We start from the raw sequence: 20,462 nt of genomic DNA on the forward strand, positions 1-20,462 counted from the left end.
GATAGGGATAGGGATAGGGATAGGGATAGGATAGGATAGGATAGGATAGGATAGGATAGGAATGGAACAGGAACAGGAACAGGAACAGGAACAGGAACAGGAACAGGAAAGAATAGAATGGAATAGAATAGAATAGAATGGAATAGAATAACAGACTCAGAAAGGACCTTGGAAGTCTTCTAGTCTGACCCTCTGCCCAGGCAGAAAACCCTACACCACTTCAGACAAATGGTTATCCAATCTCTTCTTAAAAACTTAAGAGTGTTGGAGCATCCACAACTTCTGGAGGCAAGTTGTTCCACTGATTAATTGTTCTCACTGTCATGAAATTTCTCCTCAGTTCTATGTTGCCTCTCTCTCTGATTAGTGTAAGAAACAAGGTAAAACTTTTTATAGCTGGTTGATTGATTAACATCAGATTTCACCTACCACCACCACCCCAATCTTGCTCCCGCTCTCCCCATCTTTTAATTGGGTTGCTGTATTTGGCTGTGTGGGTAGTATTTTATCTACGCTTTTATCCTTGCACAGTTTTTATTTATGATTGTGAGCGGCTGGCTATAAATTTTATAAATAAATAAATATTGGAATAGTTATTGGTGGAAGCCAGGATGGTGGCTTTAAATTAATGAAAGTGATGATTGTTTTAAGGATTTTGCAACTTCTAACAATTTGGTTTTCCAAGTTCACAACAGTAGTAATATTTTGAACCTAAGCATGTTTTACAGCTCAATATGCAATTACAAAAAAATTGCAATAGCCAGTTGTAATGTCCTTTGGCGATAAGAAGAGACACTCCTAAGGAATGATCAGATAAGAGACGGCATAGCCTGCAGCTGCTTAATGGACAAAGGAAGCTCCCTACTATTGTTACCTTCCCACCAAAGGTGGTTCCTATTTTTCTACTTGCATTTTTACATGCTTTCGAACTGCTTCGTTGGCAGAAGCTGGGACAAGTAATGGGAGCTCACTACGCTACGCTAGGGATTCAAACCGCCGAACTGCCAACCTTTCTGATTGACAAGCTCAGTGTCAGCCACTGTGCCACCACATCCCCATGCCTGTACATAGGCTTGCAAAATTCTGTTAGTGTAGCATAGCCTTACAATAAAATAAATACAATAGAATTAGCTGTGTCTGGTCATGTTTCCCTGTCTATTCTACCTTGCAAAAAAGAGAATTAGATGAGTGCAACTGGAGATGTTGAGCAACATGGCTAGGTAAAGTCATTCCTTGGAACTAGGCCTGGCAATAGGCAATAAAAATTGTCGAATGGTTTGAGTTTAACCCTCTAGTTTAAAGAGTGGTCAGGCTCATGTTGTTTGTTTAGTTCCCTGAAAAGGGTGACCAGTTTACACAAACACAGCTCTAATTTCTTTGTGGGAAAACACACAGGGGAGGCAAAAGAGATAAATAATACAACATCCCTGGAAATCTGCTTCCCTGCTTCCGAACATATCGTCCCTCAGCCTTGTTTACAGGAGTCCAACCAGAGGGACAACTGCACATCCCCCCCTTCCATGTGACACTGTGTCAGTCTTTTGGAAACAAGACCCTCCTCTCAAATTACCCTGCCGGCTAAACACATGTGACTCTCAGATAAATTATAAATAGAAAAGAGGCAGACAAACGGCAGAAAAACCCAGTGACTTAGTTTGAAAGTCAACCCAGCAAGGCTCAGTTCTAAAACTTTGAGCTTGTCTCTCCGAAGAGAACCTTAACTTGAGCGATTCCAGAATCGAAGGATATTAAAGTGCTGAACTGAACAATGGATTATCAATCGAGCATCTTCCAGGACAATAACCCCATGGAGAATCTGGAAAAACAGCTGATCTGCCCTATTTGCCTAGAGATGTTCTCCAAGCCTGTGGTCATCCTACCTTGCCAGCATAACCTCTGCAGGAAATGTGCTAATGACATTTTTCAGGTCAGTATGCATCCACATTCAGCCAATTTTGTATATGTTTACTCAGTAGCTACATAGAAAGACTTTGAGATTCAGCTGATTTCTGTGGATGGAATGAAATGGAATGGAATGGAATAGAATAGAATAGAATAGAAACAGAAATAGAAACAGAAATGGAACAGAACAGAACAGAATAGAATAGAATCCATATGAGTCTTGCGATTGAAATACAAATATAAGAAGTAGTAGACTATGTGCTTGCTTAGCTCAGTCATCCAGGGCAGCTTCAAAGTTAGACAAATCCTCCTTACTTAGGAATCATTTGTCTTAAATTGCACATGGATTAAGTTTTAAAATAGAGAATCTAGGGAAATGCATTTCCGTCATCTGGAAAAAAGATAAAATGGCAGACAATGAATGTGTAACAATCTCCGCTACATTTGAAAGATTCATTATCCATCGCTGGGCAACGTTGAATAAGAAAATAGCAAGGATATAAATATAACGAGGTTGTATTTATGGTTATGTTAAATGTAATGAACTTGTCCTAGCTGTGAAATGTTTTCTCACTGCTTTTTAAAGGCTCTCTGGTGCCTTAGAGGCTGCATGCATTATCCACTAAAATCCATTTCTATCTCCACTTTTAAGTCTTGGAGGCCATCTTGGAATAATTCCTCAGATAATGTTCACATCTTCAAAAAGCTTTGGCTAAGTAGTAGCTGATAAGAGCTCAGCTCTGGTCCTCTGGGGGCCTGTTCTACTTCTGACATTGCCTTCCTGACTTGTTGATTGTTGTTGTCAAAGCTCCAAGGCAACACAAAATGGAAGGGCAAGAGACAAAGCCAAGAAGCTGAGGAGAATCTGAATATAGTTTCCCAAATATCTCATTGGCTTGCAGGCAAAGAGGGAGAGGAGAGAGATACCTGCCTGGTGAAACAATGGGTTGTTTTTAAGTGTACTCTCATCCTGGAGATCCTCAGATGTGTCGGTATGGTCAACAGGAGCTGTAGTCACAACACATCTCTAGGGCACTTGGCTGGAGAAAGTAGCTTTATTTCCTTCTCACTCAATGGCTTCTTACATATGTATCATTTCCATTTTGTAAAAAAAAAAAGGGTGTATCAAGGATAAATGCATGTGTGGCTTTGTTTTATTTATTTATTTTTAAATTGTGGAATTAATATCCTTAAGGGGATGAAGAATTATTTTTTAATTTAATGATTCTTCTTCTTCTTCTTGCACCATATCCATCATTGGACATTGGCGATCATGTTGGCGATCCTAATGATGGTTTACTGAATGCCTTTTTGCCAGTATTTACAAGTTAAAGCTCTCTAGATGTGTTGGGATTTCAATCCTAGAATCTTAAATCATCATGTGGCATGCCGACTGGAAATTCTTGGAAACTATATATCCCATTATTTTTAAGAAGGGCTATGTTAGTGCCAATGAGGTTGATTCATAGCCTGGGTTCAAAGGATTCTGATAACTGCCAATCCCAACATAAAAATGGACCCGATCATATAGTTCCCTTTTGAGAGTCAAGTTTGGTCTAGTGCAGGGGTCGTCAACCTTAAACACTCAAAGAGCCATTTGGACCCATTTCCCACAGAAAATAAAACACTGGGAGCCACAAAACCCTTTCCAAGCCTGACTATTTCCTGAGCATCCACAAGACTAGTATATGTAGTTGAATTAAACATTTTGTTTTCTTCTAAAACTTTTCTTTTCTTGGATTTAACCATGGTTGGCCTACCAGCGGTTGAAAAGCTCAATAAATCATGTGCCAGCAGGTGTCGCACATTGGCGGGTCGTGACGCATATTTTGAGCAACAGGGAGCCGCAGCAGAAGGATGAAAGAGCCACATGCTGCTCCAGAGCCACGGGTTGCTCACCCCTGGTCTAGTGGTTAAAGTACCAGATTAGAAACTAGGTGTCAATGAGTTCTAGTTCCTCCTTAGGCATGAAAGCCAGCTAGGTCACCTTGGGCCAATCACTCTCTCTCAATCTATGTTGTAAGGCTCAGATGACAAGTGGATTGGTCAATTCCTGTCACAACCAATGGATCAAGCCTTGGTTAATCTGAAAAAATTCTTACTGATATAAAAGTTTTAGAAACCGATGCAATATTTCTCTGTATTATAATTATATTCCCCTCAAAACCATGACCAAATCCTTGACAATATCAACATTAGCAACATGGAAGCTAAAAGTTACTATCATTCAAATATGAATTCTATATTCAATTGCATACAACAAGCAACCCATTGTTACCAAAGATTGCCTAACTGAATCACTAAAGCTGCATAAAATTAGGTGGACAATGGACCAGGTGAAACATCTTCTTTCTGCCAGTTGGTTTCCGCTGGTGCCAATGTCCCTCCAATTATTTCTTCATGTAGCATAAGAAACCATTGCCATAGAACATTGTGAAAGCATCTAGGACTACACAAATAAAGGCGGGAATGGATTGATCCTATAATTAGTATATCCAGGACTAATGGGTCCTGCAACGAGGAAGGATATATTCTAGAGCCTAGACAATCTTACATCCCTTCATCTATTCCAGTTCCCATTTTTCTGGGTTTATATCCTGTTTTCCAATAAACCAGTCAATATCCCATGCTCACCAAGCATACCTACTAAGCATTGTTTTGGGATAGGTCCTCTTCAAAATATAGTGGGTTTTTTCATATTTGCTTCTATAAGAATATATTAGTATATGAATTTCGTTTGGCTTCAAAAAAGGGTTGGACCGGTTGATGAAAATCGTGAGGCTCAGCAGTTATTAGTCTTGGTATGGTAGAAGTGTGATTGCTTCTAAGGGCCAACAACTGGGAGACTTCCTTGTGTAGTTGGTTGTCGTTGCAGAAGAGACCGCTGGACTAGATGAGCCATTGCTTATTTTCTTATGAACAATTTGCCTTATTTTGGCAATTCATATTATTTTTCATGCAATCCACAAAGACAATGGCGTGATTCTTCCAAGTCTATCATCTAATTAAAGTTCTAGGAAAGATGTGCAAGGAAATAAATAATTCAGGATAACCACATTTTCTCGGGTGACTTCATGAGCATTCATTCAAGCACTGATGAACTTGAGTCCTTCAAAAACTGAGATGGGCCAGCAAACCTTATTCTTATGTTTTAGTTATAAGAAATAAAGTCTATATATCTAGCTATAAATGCTAATAGTTTTCAAAGGAGTCAGGTGCCTAATGTTTCACATAAAAATTGGCACATAAAGTAATGAAACTAGATTAGATTAAACGATTTGGCAAATTGAAATTGAGTTCTCCCGGCCAATGTCCAGCTTTGAGAAATAGTATCACTGCAATCTGTGCCCAAAATAGATTCCAGTTGAAGCAGTGATCTCATTTATTGGCGGTAGCCAGTGACACTGTCTATTTTATGAGCAAAGCATGAACGGAGATGTTCCATTTTATCAAAAAGGAATATTTTTAAAGGTGGGGAGGAGGAAGGGAAGAAATCAGATTATTTTGAATTTTTTAGGCTTTCCCCATCTGGGTCCTTCCTGGTGTGCTGAGTTTGAAATGAATAGGATTGAAACTATTTCTGGAGGGTGCAAGATTTGGAAAATGAATGTGTAGTTTGTTTAATTTTGGGGGGAAATCCCTAACATTTGGATTAACATGATTGATGGCATTTCTAGGCTTCAAATCCATACTGGCAAACAAGCCGAGGAACCACCATATCTGGAGGGCGGTTTAAGTGTCCCTCTTGCCGACACGAAGTCATCTTGGACCGCCATGGAGTCTACGGCCTCCAGAGGAATCTGCTGGTAGAGAATATCATCGATATCTATAAACAAGAATATTCAAGGTTGGTATGAATTCCGCTTTATTACAGCTTGGAAAAGGAATTCTCCCTTGAAAGCAATCAGGTCTTAGTACCTTCCAATAATTTGTTAACAACCATTTCCAGGCAAAACATCAGCTAGAGTAGAGCAGGGATGGCTAACTTTTTTCTTCTTGCAATGCAATGCGACTGCGACAATCCCCATGTATCCTGTCCCCTGCGCATGCAACACCGTACTGTGCTTCCTCCAGGCATCCACATGTGACAACTCCCCGCTCTGTTTTGGGCCTAGTCGGCCTCCCTGAAGCCTCCTGGGACCAAAAATGGAGTACAGAGCCACCCCGGGGGCCTATTTTGGGCATCGCAGGCCTCCCTGAAGCCTCCTGGAACCAAAATTGGGGCATGGGGGGATGCCATACCCCCAGAGCTCTCCCCGCATATAGAAGCATGACCCCCCCATGCATGCATGTGCATCTCCCACATGTGCGGCACCCAAAAATCAGCTGGCCAGCAGGAGGCACATGCGCATGCGTGGTGGGGTTGAGCTGAGGCTATGGCTTGCATGCCCACAGAGAGGGCTCTCATGGGCATGCGTGCCATAGGTTTCCCATCACAGAGCTGGAGAAAGGTGGGTGAATGACAAAGCACCGTCAAGTTATTGTGACTTTTACCAACCACATAAATTTTCTTCAGCTCTATATAGTGGCCCTTGACTTACAATCATTCAACAACACTGGAAAAAAAATGACTTACACGCTAAAGACCGTCATCCATCCCCACAGTCATGTGATCAAAATGCAGGCGTCTTGTAACTGGCATATATTTAGGATAGTTGCAGCATCCTTAGGTCAGGTGATCACCATTTGCAATCTTCCCAACTGGCTTCTGACAAGCAAAATCAAGAGCAGGCGGAGGGGGGAGAAGCTGGATTCACTTAATGACCATGTGATTCACTTAACAATTGCAGTGGTTTGCTTAACAACCATGGCAAAACAAAGTTATAAAATTGGCTTTGACTCTCTTAACAATAGCAATTCTGGTGCCAGTTGTGATCCTAAGTCAAGACCTTCCTGTAATTGAGTCCATCCACCTTGAATGGGAGGAGGAATGGCAGAACCTGGGGGCAGGATGAAAAGAGGGATCAGCCTAGAATCCTTATGTAGTCACAAGCGAACTAAGTCCAACCGTCCTTGAGTTCCAGTGACCCTTATCTAACGCTAAGCGGATGCTGTTGAGAAGATTCTTGTGCACAGAATATAGGAACCTATTAGCATAATTGAACCTTCACTTGTGGACTTTCTCAACTGACATCTTGCTGCTGCTGGCCCTCTTTCTTCCTTCCTTCCTTCCTTCCCTCCCTCCTTGCTTCCTTCCCTCCTTTCTTTCTTTCTTTCTTTCCATCCTTCCCTGCATTAAAGGAAGGTATGAGCTACCATATCTGCGCCACAACAATCCAGACAACCAACAAATGGCAGCAAAGGAATGTGAAAAACTCCCAACTCCTATTTGTCATATAGTGGTCCTCTGAATTTCTGCGGTTCAGATTTCATAGCTGAAGGAAGGAGGGACTTTAGGGAACCAAAAGGCTGATTCATCCTCGGGGCTTGCCTCACTCATGCCAAGACAAAATCTGTCATCTAATTGTCTTGAGAATCTAATTGGATTAACAAGAAATTTACAATAGACTGGGAAGGACAAAAGGCAATCAGTGGCTAAGATGCTGAACTTGTTGATCAGAAAGTTTGGAGGTTCGAATTCCTAGCAACTAGTAACGGAGTGAGCTCCCGCTACTTGTCCCAGCTTCTGCCAACCTAGCAGTTTGAAACCATGTAAAAATGCAAGTAGAAAAATAGGAACCACCTTTGGTGGGAAGGGAATAGCGTTCCGTGCGCCTTCAACGTTTAGTCATGCCAGCCACATGACTATGGAGATGTTTTCGGACAGCGCTAGCTCTTTGGCTTTGAAACGGAGATGAGCACCTCCCCCTAGAGTCGAGAACGACTAGCACATATGTGCAAGGGGAGCCTTTACCTTACATAAAATAAAACCCATCTTACCACAGCAGCTTAATCCAATTGAAAAATCCAGGCTGACTCTTTTCAGAACAGCATCTACATGGACCTTGGGTCTGATCTAGGTTACTTTCATTCATTCATTCATTTATTTTTTTCCTTCATTCATATATATTCAGACTCACACCCACCGTGTGTAGAACTAGGAATTAGTGCTGCTTTAAGTCGTGATAAGAAACACAATTATCATGGTGTTATTTTTTAAAGCCCTACAGAGGAAACTCCCACTGATTCACTAGTAGTCCATGTCCATAAGAGGTCAAGAAATTTGGGTGGATTAGCAAAGGGATCTGAATATAGGAGCAGAACTGCAGAAGTGCTGTGGTGCTGATACTTTGCTATCATAAATCCTCCTCCAAAGAAAGGAAACCTGCTCTCAGAATAAATGGCTCCACTTGGACAGAAGTGGAAGTAAGATCTAAACATAACTTCCCAGGGAGGTTAATATTAGACAGAAAACTATCTACACCCTGCTGTGTGAAGGAAGGATCAGCAACTAGCCCACACTGTCGGCTTGGTTTACTAAATCTACTGTTAAACGTCTCCTGTATGAGTGGAAAAATTAAATAAGAAGAAAGAGCTAGGAAATACTTAGTGAGGAATATTTCTGGGGCCAATAATCCCTAGATATTGATGGAACGTGAAGTAGCCAAGCCTAATGATACATCAGTCCCTGCCTCTTTAATAGACAAGGGGTCCAATTCACTAGGAAAATCACTTCTCTGGGGTCCTTGCTGCTCTCTACGCTCTGGTCGCTTGCCTGGAGACATTTCATTACCCAGCTAGGTAACATCATCATCAGGCTGATCTTTACTTTAAATTGCGTGGACCTTTACTTTACTTTAAATTGCGTGGAGCTCCCAGAATTTGCCAGCCAATATGCTTTGAATCTATAGCAATGCTTCTCAACCTTGGCAACTTAAGATGGATGGACTTTAACTCCCAGAATTCCCCAAGCAAGGAACTTCTGCAAGCAAACAACCAGGTTCAGAGATCACCTAAGGCTATATCTTCAATCCAATATTATCTTCCATTGAAAATAATTTCAATGATGTGCATTTCATCAGATTGTCTCTATTGTTTCAAGGGCCTCATAATCTGGCATTTGAATAACTGTAGAGCCAACCTGATCCACTGTCTCTTCATCCACGTTTTACACACCCATGTGAAGTAGATTATTTATGTAAACCAGAGGTGGTATTCAGCAGGTTCTGACCATTTCTGGAGAACCAATAGCGGAAATTTTGAGTAGTTTGGATAACTGGTAAATACCACCTCTGGCTTGCCCCACGCCCCATCTATTCTCTTCCTCCTGAGTCCCAGCTGATTGGGAAGGAATGGGGATTTTGAAGTAACCTTCCCCTCCCATGCCCATTAAGCCATGCCCATGATGTCATGCCCACCAAGCTATGCCCACAGAACCAGTAGTAACAAATTTTGAATCCCACCACTGATGTAAACTCTTATTTTACTATATTCTGCCATATTTACATTAACCACAGGCCATGCAGTCCCCGCACCACCAAGTTTTTTACACAAGAGAAAACAAAATATCTAAAGCAAGCTTAAAATATTTTCAAACCAGCAGATCAGTGGCTGTAAATAGTGGGACACAATCATCATGAAATGTCAAATGAAAAAGATGCAGTGACTGTCTCAATAGTAACTAGTCCCAGAGAGGTTTGGAGACAAGTGTGAATGTCGTTCTGTTTTCCCATTTCTACTCAAACATTTATTTATTTGTTAAATTCATATGCTCCCCACCTTGTTACAGAATTATCCAAGGTGATATTAACTATGGAGATGTTCTTATCTGGACTCTTCAGTTTTCTTCCTGTCTTCAACAGCCGTCCCCTCAAGAAGGGAAACCACCCAATGTGCAAGGAACACGAAGATGAAAAGATCAACATCTATTGCTTGACCTGTGAGGTTCCTACCTGCTCTATGTGCAAAGTCTTCGGAGCACACAAAGATTGTGAAGTGGCGCCTCTGCAAAGTGTCTTTCAGGGACAGAAGGTATGAGCCAAGTTTCACTGCAGGCATAGTAATAATACAACTTAACTCTCCAACGTTCAACCCGATATTCATGGTCATCTCCCAGAGTTGGGGTAGAGAGTTTTGAATATTGCAAGATGGCAGGCAGACCATCATAATGTAAACGCCATCCTTTTGCTGGTGTTACGTGCATGTTCAAAAGACACATGGTGTTTTATTGTGTCAAAAGACACATGGTGTTTTATTGTGACATTTTATCTGCCTACTTTGAGGATTTTGAGGACACCCACATTTCAGGATTAGAACTCACAGTCTGGTTTCTACCTGGTGCCTTAACCCCGGTGCCAAATTGGCTCTCCGGTTTCTATTTAAATGATATCTATGGAGATTCCCAGTCATCCAACTGAAGGTTGTCCCAATAATGTGCTTTTTCAAGAGGAAACTGGACTTTCTGTTTTTTCTCTGAAGACATTTCGCTTCTCATCCAAGAAGCTTCTTCAGCTCTGACTGGCTGGTGGAGAAATTTTATTTTCATGAATGAGGCTTCCAAGAATGCAGTTCCCCTTCCTCTTGGAATGCCAAGTTTGTCAGCCTGGAATCCCATTCCCCACCAATCCAGTTTCCCCACCATCCAGTCAGAGCCAAAGAAGCTTCTTAGATGAGAAGCAAAATGTCTTCAAAGAAAATCCAGAAAGTCTAGTTGCCTCTTAAAAAAAGCACCTTTGGGGCATTTAAATGACAGCAATTGTTTTTGCTGTCAAAGGTGGCGCAGTGGTTAAATGCAGCACTGCAGGCTACTTCAGCTGACTGCAGTTCTGCAGTTCGGCGGTTCAAATCTCACCGGCTCAAGGTTGACTCAGCCTTCCATCCTTCCGAGGTGGGTAAAATGAGGACCCGGATTGTTGTTGGGGGCAATATGCTGACTCTGTAAACCGCTTAGAGAGGGCTGAAAGCCCTATGAAGCGGTATATAAGTCTAACTGCTATTGCTATTGCTATTTTTAAGTGGGCACCTATATTACTTAATGCATGCAAAGCCTTTTCATGGTGTCGCCTTTTTGGATAGGCACATTTTTTTTTAAAAAAAGACCTTCCTGACATAATTCTGAACAGACTTAGCAGCCTCTATGGGAGTGAATATCCTCCTATTTCATGCCTGCAACTTGACCACATGCCCAGAGACAAAAAAAGGATTGCATTCCTTCACCTTAGAGGGGTTCAGGTCCAGTGGTATGCAGAGGAAGTCTTGGGCCAGTAGGTTCACCTCCCATTTGGGCTAAGAGGTGAATTAGAAACCTCTGGACACGTCACATTCTGTCTTTCAGGAATAGTGTCTGACCCTAATGCAGTGGATATGGATACATAGATGACTGCAGTTGACAAGCAATCATCAGCAGGATATATTTGGAGCTACAAGAGTTGAGACATGGCAGAACATTCATTTCCCTCCCAGAAAGCAGCTCCAACCAGAGATTGTGCATGAGAAGCTGTGGTCTTTCTCTGAATTTCTGATGGGCTCCAGACAGTAGTTAACCCATCACTTTCCCCAGGGATTAAACAGACCCATCACTACTCCGCTTTCTGCAGACTCAACTGTGGTCAAAGCCATCTGGAATTCTCGGTGCCTTCACACAGGGGCACAGCAGAGGTTTAGAAAAACAAAAAAAGCAGTTATGGAGTCTTTGTCATCCTGCAATTTAATAGGGAAAGAAAAATTCTATCTCCCATTCCTCTTGTCCTAAAGATTTGGGAGAACATTTGAATGTGGGTCCATTCATGGAACTTTCAAGTTGTCACTCAGCGTTTGTGATGAAAGCTCATGCCTCTCACGCCAAAAGAGCCAAAGGAAAAACAGATTTAGCACCTCAGTGCAGCCCTTTGTAAAACCAATCCAGATCAGACTACGCACCGTAGGTTAGCAGCGAGACAACCGGTTCAAACAATATTTTAGAGTCCCTGGCAGATGCCGCGTTCAGCCAGTTGGTGCAAAAGCTTGTTGGCTTTGGCATCCAAATAAGTATGGATGTCAGCATCGTAAAAACACATTTCTGCCATGGGTTAAAAATATTGTGCTAATATTTGCAGGAGAAAAGTTTATAATATAACCCTGGGCTTAATCAGTTAACTGAGTTCAGGTCACCATTAAACTTTCCTCAATCTTTCAAAGCCACCCCAAAATGATTAAAGATTAAAAGAAAAAAAAAGTCCCTGTTATCTATATCTATATCTATATCTATATCATCTATATCTATATCATCTGTCTGTCTGTCTGTCTGTCTGTCTGTCTATCTATCTATCTATCTATCTATCTATCTATCTATCTATCTATCTATCGACAGACAGACAGACAGATGGATGGATGAATGGGGTGGATGGGTGGGTGTATATGTTCCATTATAACTCTGGAACGCTTTGAGCAATTTCAACCAAACTTGGTACACAGATGACTTACTCTGTGGAAAAAAATACTGTGGGGGTAAGACATCCCTAACACTTTTTTTTGGGGGGGGGGGTGTTCTGTTAAGATACAGACTGTTCTGCCTTAAAATGGATTCTACTGTACTGCTGTAAAATGGATGCTACTGTACAGCGCAGTGGAGTTGCCATGGTAATGGCTTCACAGTGGTCCACAAGGGGGCTCCCTCTGGTAAGCGGGAAAATCCAACATTAGAAATTACGTTTGGTCGGGACATTCCCTCCTATAAATAAATACCAGGGCAACACCAGATTATTGGCTAGTCTAATATAATTAAAGAAGAGAGCAAAGAGGGAAACAATCAGTCTTGAGAATAATTATATTGCAGTCTTGAGTCGTAGCACTTCTCACTGATGTTTCTTTTCCAATCTTCTTTCCCACAATTGACCAAGAAGAATTTCAGCACACCCATTAATTTAGAAAAGGAGGCTTAGAGAGTCGTTTTATTTATTTTTTATTATTTTCTCTTACAGACTGAGTTAACCAACTGCATCTCCATGTTGGTAGCAGGGAATGACAGGGTGCAGACGATCATCAGCCAGCTGGAGGACTTGTGCAAAACGACAGAGGTGAGGAATATGACAAACGGCTGACCCTTTAGAAATCTGAGTAGCGGAAGAGAAATCCAACCCAGAGCGATGGTGGGTTAAGACAGGTGCTGCCTGAGGAGAGAGGGGAAGGGAGCCTAGTGGCTTTCCTCTCCCCGCTTCCAAATCTGGACAGGGGTTTATTTAGATGAAAGAGCCGATAGTCTGCCTAGTAACCTAAAATCCCAATGCAAACTCAAAGATACTGCTTGCATAATTTGCTTCACCGGATGATTGAATTAATGTTCGGATTTCTAATTTTCTGATTTCTAAATTCTAGTTAGAAATCAGAAATCAGAAAATTAATCTAGTGGGAATCTCTCATTCTAATTAGAATTCTAAATCTACCCTGTTTCCCTGAAAATAAGACCTCCCCAGATAATAAGCCCAATCGGGCTTTTGAGTGCATGCGCTAAAATAAGCCCTCCCCGAAAATATCGCAATACAGCAGCAACCATAAAGTGACCACGCTCGCCGCCTCCTGCACCTCAAAAGTAATAAGACCTCCCCCAAAATAAGGCCAAGCGCTTATTTCGGCGGGGCAAAAGAAAATAAGGCCCTGTCTTATTTTCACGGAAACACGGTAATTAGAAATTAGGCTAAATTGCACAGCACAGTAAATGGTGGAAACCACTAGAGTTAAAATGGACGAAGCTTAAAACATTGCAGATGTATCCATTTGTCCTTTAACCTGGTGGTACCCCAACTTTTCTGGCTCTATGGACAGGCAGACCCGGGGGCCGGAGTGGAGAGCGGATGGTTTCACACATGCGCAAATAAAACATTGTGCTCTTGCCTGGGTTCCAGATGGTTGCTTCTTGAGTGAGATTTGTTCAGAAGGAACCAACTCAACTTCTCCTTTCATTCTTCTCTTTCTGTGACAGGAGAACAGTCGGTTGGCTAAGCAGTCTTTGTGCGAGAAGTTTGAAGCTCTCATTGCTGTCCTTGAGGAGAAGAGGACGAACCTTCTGCAGCGCATCACCAAGGAGCAGGAGGAGAAGGCTGGGTTCATGCAGAACCTCATCCAACAGTATAAAGAGCAACTGGAGACATCCAGCAAGCTGATTGAGAGTGCCATTCAGTCTATGGAGGAAGAAGGAGGAGCCGCTTTTCTCATGGTGAGGGAAAATGTTGTACATTTGAGATCCGTTCATCCACAGCTGTGTAGGTTTTGAAATCCCAAATTCCCAGACCAAGATAAACAGAACTGGAGATCTACATAGGAGATTGATATCATGGATCAGCCAGGAAACTTGGCCGGTATCAGGGTTCCAAGTAACACCCCCAACAAAAGAAGACTCTAAGGCTTAAGGTTCCACAAAGTTCCATTTTATTAGAGATGTCATATTGGCACAACCCGAATCTGAAAGTTTCCAGGTTTTCCCCACCCAAATGAAAGTCCAAGCCCCTGCCCAGTACCCACATGTCCCTCACATGGTCCAATCAGGCACTGTCCCAACTGGGGATGTCTCCCAGTCACACCACTCCAGGTGCATGGCAATAAGTCCTTGACTCTCTGAGAAAGGAATTTTATTTAGACTATATATCTCCCATTCTCCGTATAATCCCTCTCCCAATTTGCCATAGTAGAAAATGTGGCAGGCCTGAAGGGCCCAATGCAAAAGATGGCTTCCAGGCCTCACAGCTGGTTGACCTTAGTGGTGCTACTCAGAGGTGGGTGGCTCCCGGTTCGGCCTGCATCGGGCAAACCGGTAGTAGCGGTGGGAGGCTCCGCCCAGACACTTCTGCACATGCACAGAAGCATCATGCGTCTGAGCAGGAGCGCACCCAATTTGTAATAGTAAAAATATTGGCAACTCAACACTGTTGCTATTTACTATCATTCATCTGAATCTTCATGATGAGTTGGCATGCAGATAAGATAAGAAAGGATCTGAATGTAAAATTACTTTGAACCCTGAGACAGACGTGTCCATGTTTGGCACATTTAAGACTTGTGGACTTCAACTCCCAGAATTCCCCAGCCTGCCCTAAAATAAAGGATTGGGTATTATTGGCTTAATTTGTGAATTGTGATCTTTGCTTTTCATTGTAATTAGAATAACCCCAAAATGGAATACAAAATAAAAGGTTTCCAATTACAACACCATGCAACTGTACAATTACACTTCAATATTTTCTGTGTGTGTCTTTAAGTCAGTCTTGATACTTCAAAATTTTATAAGGGCAATCAGCCAATCAATCAATTCTGGGAGTCTCAAGATGATTCTACTGATTTTAGCCATTTTAAGCTGAACGTTTTTCATTCCCTTGTTGACCTTATTTTCTCTTTCTCCTTCCAGACTGCCAAGCAACTTATTAAAACGTAAGTCCTGGAAATATATTTCTAAACTGCCATTTTTGTAAACAAGCGGTAAATCCTAAGCAAATAAGTTCCGAGAGGATCCAAGCAGGAAGGACACTGTGTGTTTGGGTAAACACAGTGATATTTAAGTTACGTTAAAGCCGACTAGTCGACGGACTAGTTTGTTAGCTTAAATGTCTAGTTCAGGGGTGTCAAACTCGATTTCACTGAGGGCCGCATCAGAGTTACGTTTGACCTCTGGGGGCCGAGGTGGGTGTGGCCAGCTTAATGCCACTCATGTCAGAAAGTTTAACAGAGAGTTACAGATAATCCTCAACTTATAGCAATTGATTTAGTGACGTTCAGAGTTATAACGGCACTGAAAAAAAGGTGACATGATCATTTTTGACATAACTATTGCAGAATCCCCATGGTCACAGGATCAAAATTCAGATGCCTGGCAACTGAATCATAGTTATGATGGCTGCAGTGTCTCAGGGTCATGCAAACAGCTTTTGCGACCTTCTCATAAAGTTAATGGGGAAGCCAGATTCACTTAACAATGGTGTTACTAACTTAACAACTGCCAAGATTCACTTAGTGACTCGGTAGAGAGGTCCTAAAATGGGGCAAAACTCACTTAACCTATGTATCACTTAGCAACATAGATTTAAAAAGTGGAAAGTGTATTCGGTCAGCCTCGCTCCCTTCCTTTCGTTCCATTTCTTTTGCTTATTTTATTTATCTAAAATATTGACAGCCATCCTTCAAAAATCTCAGGTTTGAGTCACATAACGGTAGAAAGACCTAGAATAAAATAACAGAATTGGAAGGGATCTTGGGGGTCTTCTAGTCCAGCCCCCTCCTTAAGCAGGAGACCTACCAAGCAGGAGGGAGTCAAACTATTTTCCAAAGCGCCTGAGGGCAGGAAAAGAAGCAATGGGTGGAAACTAATCAAGGAGAGAAGCAACTTACAGTTAGAACAATTAATCAGTGGAACAGAAGTTGCCTCCAGAAGTTATGAATGCTCCAACACTGGAAGTCTTTAAGAAGATGTTTGAGAGCCATTTGTCTGAAACGGTATAGGGTTTCCTGCCTAGGCAGGACTACAAGACCTCCAAGGTCCCTTCCAACTCTGCTATTGTATTGTACCTTATACCCGTGATGGCGAACCTATGGTACATGTTCCAGAGGTGGAACCCAGAGCCCTCTCTGCTGGCACGCCCAGTGAGATCTCCGTGACATTTCTTTCATGAGCTTCTGTCTCCCCTGCACACAGCGAAATAGAAGCACAGAAGCACTGCTGCACATTCATGCATGTCTACGCACACATGCATCCACACATGTCCACATATGTGCACATTCAAGCATGTCCATGTGTGCACATGTGCAGGTCTACGCATGCATGCATTTGTACGCTCAAAGGCATCTTTCAGTTTGGGCATGTATGCGCATGCGCAGTTTGGGCACTCGGTGTCTAAAAGGTTCGCCATCACTGCCCTATACCATTTCAAACAAATGGTTACCCAATCTCTACTTAAAAGAGTACCACACCATTGGTTTGAACGGCAGCCCAAAACCTAGAGCAGATTGCCTAACAGCAGGATACAAGGCAACGTCAATATTGTGGGATGGACTAAAGCTGAAACCACCGTCACATCTCTCCCACCAATGTTAGGATGGAATTCAGAATATATTAATCTTCCCAGGTCAGGAAATGCTATTCTAATTTCATATTTATGTCTACTACCAGTGTTGTCAGAAAGCCTTTTGTATTTAAACCTGTTTAAACAACATCCTTTCTCATCTGTGTTCCAGAATTGTGGATGCATCAAAAGGTGGCCAGTTGGAGAAGATCGAGACAGGCTTTGAAAACATGGACTACTTCACTGTAGATTTGGAAAGTATCACAGAAGCCTTGAGAAGCATTGACTTCGAAGCAGGTATGATCAGTGGCGGGATTCAAATAATTTAACAACCGGTTCTCTGCCCTAGTGGTTTCTTCCAGCAACCAGTTCACCAAAGTGCTCAGAATGTTAACAACCGGTTCTCCTGAACTGGCACGAACTGGCTGAATCCCACCACTGGGTATGATCACCCAGAGGTGCCCAGTCAGGATGTAAGAAGTATAACCTGAAGTTTATATTGCTAATATCTCTGCATGGAACATGGCTCTTCTAAGTCTTCTGATTTATCAACTACATTTCTCTTGATGGAGAAACTAGTATGGCATCAATCAACTGAAGACAGCCCAGGTGGCAAAGGCAGCTCTTAAGCATTAGGTCGTTCAAACCAAGGAAAATGTAAGGTGTAATAATTAATATGGAAAATGAGCAGCGTGGTGGCCTAGAGGTGAAAATGCTCACCTCCCACTTGGAAGGTTGAGTTTTCAATCCTAGTGACAGATGTTTCTCTACCAGGGCGCAGAGAGAAAGTATCTGCTGCAAACTTTGTATAGGTGTCAGGAAGGGCATCTGGTCAGTAAATCCTCAGATCCACTTAGTTGCCCCAATCCCATCCTGAAGCAAGGGATTACAGGGTCATAAAAAGGGAAAAAGTAATAATATGGAACTGCAGCAAGCAGCATTGTGCACCAGGCTATTATTGTTGCATATCAATACCTTAATAATACCTAGCGTCCCGGTTGCCAAATATATTTCATCAAATACTGACATTAGATAATTGTGGGGAGGAGTGCCAAATCCAGATAAATCTTCAGCAAATAGTAAATTCTATGAGCACATTCATAGTGGGGTATTTTGGAAAGTAGATTCCTTGCTGGTCTTCAGTTTAACTTCCTTCCGTATTCGTCTTGGGGCTAATGCCTGCTGATTTTCATGATGAAAGTGTCGCTTTCTAACATCCTAGTGCATAAGCAAACTTAACACACCTTTGGTGTGACAAAGGGTACAAAGTTAACAGACACCAGTTGAGTTAGAAGTAAAGATTGCCAAGGACTTCATTAAGCACCTGAAATACTTAAAGAAACAGCTCTATAGCTCTGTTATTAGACTACATGAGGTGTTCTGGAATGTGGATCTAAATTATTCCCCCTTTCCCCCGCCCAAGATGAAGATGATGATGAACTGAATGAGGAAGACGAAACAGAAGAGGAACAGCCAGTTGGACAAACAGATGGTAAGAAACAAGCGGAAAATATTAAGTCTTCCACAGAGAAATACAATCTTAATATTTTTTTTCATGTTTTATTCATTTTGTTTATATTGTTTTCCATTTCCATCAAACTGTGTGATCTGGGTACAGTTATTTGAACAGTCATAATCCACATATTTGCTGTTATAGTCATCACAATAATATTAATAATATAACTATATAGTAATATAATTGCAATTATACATAACATCTTCATCATCAAATTCTCTCCACGTTAACATTTCCTCTGTTTATAGCTCCTCCTTGCTAACTTCTGTTTCTATTGTCCAACCGTTGATAAAATACATCCCATGACAAGAAATATCCAGTTTCTTCTTTATCCTTAGTAGTTAGGGTCAGTCTATCCATTGCTGCACATTCTAGTATTTTCTTAATTACATTGTCATCTGACGAAATCTTGTCCTTTTTTTCATTGTTGTGCAAATACAATTCTGGCTGCAGTTAATATATGTAAAACCAGATATATAGCCTTTTTGTCATATTTTTCCGGGTTTTCTTTTTGAGATGAGCACTCAGTGCAGCATTGCATGTAGTCCTCGACTTACAAACCATTCATTTAATGACCCTTTGAAGTTTACAACGGTGCTGAAAAAAATGATTCATGAACTATCTTTGCACTTAGTAGGACTGTTGCGGCATTCCCATGGGGCTGAAATATTTTGGTCATGTATTTACAAGAGGTTGTGCTTACAATGATTGCAGCATCCCTGGGGGGGGGGGGGGGGTTGACGCATTTGCAACCTTCCTAGCCAGCTTCTGATAGGTAAAGTCAATGTGGTATTTGCTTAACGCCAGTCTGATTCACTTAACAACTGCAGTGCTTCACTTAACAACCATGGCAAGAAAGGTAATAAAACTGGGCTGGAACATAACAGTGATCTTATCAACATGATAGCAATGTTCCATTATTTGGGGGGCTGCCACAGAGAGGAGGGGATCATCCTATTTTCCAAAGCACCCAAAGGCCAGGCAAGGAATAATGGATGGAAACTGATCAAGGAGTGATTCAAGCTGGAAATAAGGAGAAATTTTCTGACAGTGAGAACAATCAACCAATGGAATACTGTAGCTTGCCTTCAGAAGTTGTGGGAGCTTCATCACTGGAAGCTTTCAAGAAGAGACTGAACTGCCACCTGTCAAAATGGTGTAGGGTCTCCTCCTTGGGCAGAAGGTTGGACTAGATCAGGGGGTCTCCAACTCTGACAACTTTAAGCCTGCCTGACTTCAACTCCCAGAATTTCCCAGCCAGCTTAAAGTTACCAAGGTTGGAGATCCCTGGACTAGATGACCTACAAGGTCCCTTCCAACTCTGTTCATCTGTAATCTAAACAGCTGCTCTTCTCAGCAATGGAAATTCTGCTTCCCCACTGTGGTCATAAATCGAGGATTGCCTGTATTTTTTTCTCTTCCACTCAATTGTGTCCCTTTTCTTGGCAACTTGGGTTTTTTTCGTTCCCAGAAAAGGGTTTTGGCCCTTGCTTGCTTCTTCCTAACTGTGCGAAAGTTTGGCTGCGACTCAAATCTTGAATGGTTTGTCTTCAAATGGATTCATGCATTTCCCTCCTGTTTTGTTGCAGGTACACAGTAACCAAGAAAGAACTTGAGATTCCAAGGAGAAAGCAAGCAGAATAACTGGCTCCGTAGGATTTGGAGAAAGGAAGAGGAGGGATGGGGTGGGGGGAACCCAAACTGGATGCCCATCAAGTTAACAGGGCAAAACCCGGCTGATGAAGGATCGTTTGGGATGTAGAATTTGTGGCCATGCAGGAAGGCAAAAATGCACAGAGACACTTTATACACGGGTGCAACATGGAACTTTTCATACATGTTATATATGGTGATTTCTTTTGTACATAATTGTTCAGGACACTTGATTGGGGGGGGGTTTGTTAAAAGAAAATATAAGATTTTGCTGTTAGTTTCACATCAGAGCACACCCTCCCACCAACTGAAGACAAGTGGATTCTGGGAATTAGTTAAAATGTTTCTGGGAGCAGACAGGAGTTGGTCAAGCAAAAGTCAATTTTGTTGTGCTTTTTAATCTATGAAAAATTCTTTCTGCGCCTAGAAGCGAATGTATTGACGTTTGTTGATTTTTCTTCTTTGTTGTATATAGTTACATAATAAAA

At 41.9% G+C, this 20,462-nt stretch overlaps 1 protein-coding gene across 1 annotated transcript; it reads left to right on the top strand.

Moving 5' to 3' along the window:
- Positions 1-1,762: 1,762 nt before the first annotated feature.
- On the top strand, positions 1,763-19,965 carry TRIM63 (tripartite motif containing 63). The gene is made up of 9 exons (XM_032227760.1): positions 1,763-1,927; positions 5,580-5,749; positions 9,645-9,813; positions 12,741-12,836; positions 13,739-13,972; positions 15,158-15,180; positions 16,978-17,102; positions 18,229-18,322; positions 19,911-19,965. The coding sequence occupies exons 1-9, from the start codon at positions 1,769-1,771 to the stop codon at positions 19,963-19,965; spliced, it is 1,125 nt and encodes a 374-aa protein (XP_032083651.1). The 5' UTR covers positions 1,763-1,768.
- The last annotated feature ends 497 nt before the right edge of the window (positions 19,966-20,462 follow it).

The sequence above is a fragment of the Thamnophis elegans genome, chromosome 12, assembly GCF_009769535.1.
Source record: "Thamnophis elegans isolate rThaEle1 chromosome 12, rThaEle1.pri, whole genome shotgun sequence".
NCBI classification, from domain to species: Eukaryota; Metazoa; Chordata; class Lepidosauria; order Squamata; family Colubridae; genus Thamnophis; species Thamnophis elegans.

Coding starts and splice junctions, on each gene's coding strand:
- TRIM63 (XM_032227760.1), top strand. CDS start 1,769: ATGGATTATCAATCGAGCATCTTCCAGGACAATAACCCCATGGAGAAT. Junction 9,814..12,740: donor GTGTCTTTCAGGGACAGAAG/GTATGAGCCAAG, acceptor TTTCTCTTACAG/ACTGAGTTAACCAACTGCAT. Junction 17,103..18,228: donor AAGCATTGACTTCGAAGCAG/GTATGATCAGTG, acceptor CCCCCGCCCAAG/ATGAAGATGATGATGAACTG.